The 3,363-nt window shown below is 45.9% G+C and overlaps 1 protein-coding gene across 1 annotated transcript in view; it reads right to left on the bottom strand.

Moving 5' to 3' along the window:
- Nucleotides 1–2,355: 2,355 nt before the first annotated feature.
- The window catches only part of T265_06449 (hypothetical protein), a gene marked incomplete at both ends in the record, with an annotated part of 7,035 nt that continues 6,027 nt past the window's right edge, over nt 2,356–3,363 (bottom strand). The window contains 2 exons of the mRNA XM_009171717.1: nt 2,356–2,499; nt 2,971–3,069. Of these exons, the coding sequence (XP_009169981.1) occupies nt 2,356–2,499; nt 2,971–3,069 (243 nt within the window). The remainder of the gene's footprint in view (nt 2,500–2,970; nt 3,070–3,363) is intronic.

The raw sequence follows: 3,363 nt of genomic DNA, 5'->3' as shown, positions 1-3,363 counted from the left end.
CAACGCTTAGTCTACTTACTTGGGTGTTCATGTCACCAGCAACCACCACGATGTCTGAGCTTTTAGCCCGTCTTAAAAAGGCACCTAAAGCATCATAGAAACTCTCCTTGTCAGCTTCAGAGCTACAGTCTGTTTGGGGCGTAAGCCTACACAATAAACAGGATGCGATGGACCTCGCTTTCCATAGATTCTTTCACAGACGTTACCAAATGAACCGTGCAGATGCGACCATCAATGGGTATTCAGTCCAGTTGAGATTCTTTCATGGGGACAGTGCTTGGAGCTGATGGCCCAATGGTCTGATCTGCTTAGTTACAGGGTGCTGGCCTAACCAGAGGGCGCAGAGAGTAAGGCATTATTGTATGACTTCCAGTGCAACTGCGCCTTTGAGTGGCAACAAACCGTTTGGTTTTAAAAGTATTTCGACCGTGTTAAATAGTATGCCGAGGGTTACGGTCAACCTTTGGGCGATGGGAGTGTACTTTTTCAGGACTGGACTTTCTTAACATGTCCTTCTTTGGAAGAGAAATTACATAAATATGGACATACCGCTTAGCTGGATAAAAGATCTCGTTGCCTGCGCACTTCTATCGCAAGACACAAAGTACGACTTTACCCCCAGACCGCCTCGCGAAACGATTACTCGTAATACATCTCGCTGCTCTTACTCTTGCTACTCCGCCTTAGCCTTTCTGGCATCTCTGTACCGTGTGGAACGAAGTTCCAGCCGGTATAGTCCGCGGGACCGTTGTAGCACTCAATATAAATCACCACGTCAAGGTCAGGGAGTTATGTGCGATATATTACCTCGTATACTGCGGTCAGATAAGCACCAATCACTAGGTCGGTTCATATGGAGCTATCGGACGTATGTCTTTTGTGCACAAAGTTCGGATCTAAGGGATTGGGTGGCAATAGCTCTTGTAATCACCTAGTCTGACCGCTTTGGACCGGCTTTGTGTCACTTCGAACACGATTTTTAAAGCAGTGCTCCGATTATCAACGTAACCCCTGTGGACTAGGTAGGCCACAACAGAACTTTGGATTTTTCTTTGGCTCCCAGGGTGAGCCACTGTGTGTAGTTTTCTCTAGCCTGAGGCCAGTACGACGGATTAGATATTGTCAAGTTTAATAACGTAACCTTTTCAGGTACAGTAGAAGACTTTGGGGATGGATTTGGGTTTTGCATCTTTCCTTCAGATCCCTAAGTACTGAGCTGTCGTTCTGCTATGTATAGTTGTAAGATTTATCTTGACACTGCGGTGATAGTGATATGCACAAATTAATTGTACACCCTTTGGAAGTTACTAGTAGACTCCGGCGATGTGTGAGCTTTGAAGACGACGCATGACGGACCTAAATGTCATATGGGTGATGACAGGTTAGGGAATAAAATAGATTGCTGCACACTTAGCTGTTCCTTGTTAGCAACCAATTAACTCTGTTTCTTTCGCCTTTTTAGATGCTACTCTACGTCGGACTTCTCTTGTCCTTTGCATGTGCAAATGGTGAGTCGAATTTCTTGCCGCCACCGTAGCTCTGTTTTATCATGCCCATCTGCTTGATTTGGTAGTTTTCCTGGTGCCCAGTAGGTCCGCACTGATTCTGCTATAACCTGATTACAATTGGCTGATCGTATAGGGTTTGTGTTTATTACTTAGGTGTGGTGATAGCAGCCAGAGATTCCTTTATTCAGTTGTAGTAGAGCGACAAATTTGCCTACCTGTAGGCTTTAGCTGCGCCTCCATTGTATATGTAGGCCCAACGTTTGATTTTATTTTCTAGTGTCTGTCAAAGGCCAGTGTAGGTCTTAAGAACGCGTGTGGTTTTGTAGTCGGCGTGATTTGACATTTTCTTATTTCAGGACAAGTCACCTGACAAACAAACATATTGTCCGTCGGGTGGGACATGGAATCATATCCATGGATGAAACTTGTTTACCAGGTGAACTGAGCGTAAGGTTTCGGACGATCAATTAGGCTTCAGCTGGACATTTCCGTAACGTTGTCTTGCCGACCCAGCAAGTGTTGGATGAGAGTTTGGCTCTCTGTTTCTTGACAGGAAATAGCCCTGTTTTGTTTGGAATCTCGCTTCCAAAAGGTTCCGTGGTTTATTTGCGCAACTTATTAAGCTTTCGGTTCACAAATTCGAGGTACATCCTGAGGATCGGTACAACAGCTACTGTAGTAAAGGCTCTATGGGTGGTTTTGCAGTAGGACTGATGAAGTGGATTGACATTGGTCACAACTACTCGACATGATTCTCTTATGATCACGAAAATCGAACTCGAAATTACTGGCGTAACTTTACTTTATGTGAAAGACGAGTTCTTCGTAGTCCATGGGGTGAGATTGCTTAGTGCTTAGAGCGCGAAAGTCCTGGCGGGAAAGTCCTTTGTTCGAAGCCGACCTCCGCGTCTCGACTTCTTTTGTCTAGGCTTGGGAAATCTAGTAGTATCCCAGCCTTCGTGCTTCCTTCGGGTGACATGGCAGCTAGGCCCTGAAGAGGTATTACAGCTGAACCATTACTTTTTCATCTGTCGTAGCCCGCCTGACCTCCAAAGGGTAGCCTCCTTAATTCATAACAGCATGCTTTATTTTTCAACTTCCGGGACGTACGGCAATGAAGCATCGGTGCTCAACACGGATGTCATGCTGTCGATGATGGTAATGATGATGACTCCCGTGACTTCCTTTGGGTTGCTCGCCTTTTGTGTTAACCGACGCGGACCTACTGGTCTGTAGCAATAATCCGTTGACCACTGATGTGTTTGTCATGCGCTGGTATGTCACTTCGTCCTGGGAACAGGTCATCTTGTAGCCATGACAGTGAAAACAAGGACTGTCATTTGTCCGGGACCCTTTAGTCGCGTGACAGGACTAGAAAAGTTCACAGCCCACTTGGGTACTCTTTGGCATTGGTTTTCGCCCGGTGCTACTTTTGCCGTCCACTTAACAGATTCTTCCTCACCCCTTGACTATCGTAACTGAGGACCCTATAGTTGTCAAGATAAATGCTCAAAACTTTGTTCACTAGTTCTGGGTCAGGGGTGTTTTCCATCCATGCTTCCTATGGACAGTCTGGTGGAGACAGAGGTGCTGAACAGATAGCGCTGTCTGACGGCACCCATAGTTGAGTTTAGCATCACGCCACTGCCGTTTACACCTATCCAGGTGACGTGCTTGATCCCGGGTTATATATCGGGCTGTCAAATTTGACGTAACTGAATCTAGTGCGGTTGGATTCAAAGTTCAACTGCATTTTCATCGCTGTACCAATACCAGTGCTGCTGATTGTGTGATCAACAAGCGTTTTATCATCATCATTATCGTTGTAGCTGCCGCAGTTTCGTTCACCGATGTT

This window comes from Opisthorchis viverrini, assembly GCF_000715545.1.
Source record: "Opisthorchis viverrini unplaced genomic scaffold opera_v5_137, whole genome shotgun sequence".
NCBI lineage: Eukaryota > Metazoa > Platyhelminthes > Trematoda > Opisthorchiida > Opisthorchiidae > Opisthorchis > Opisthorchis viverrini.
The sequence above is the reverse complement of the archived record's forward strand: the minus strand, read 5'-3'. Positions and strand labels throughout refer to the sequence as shown.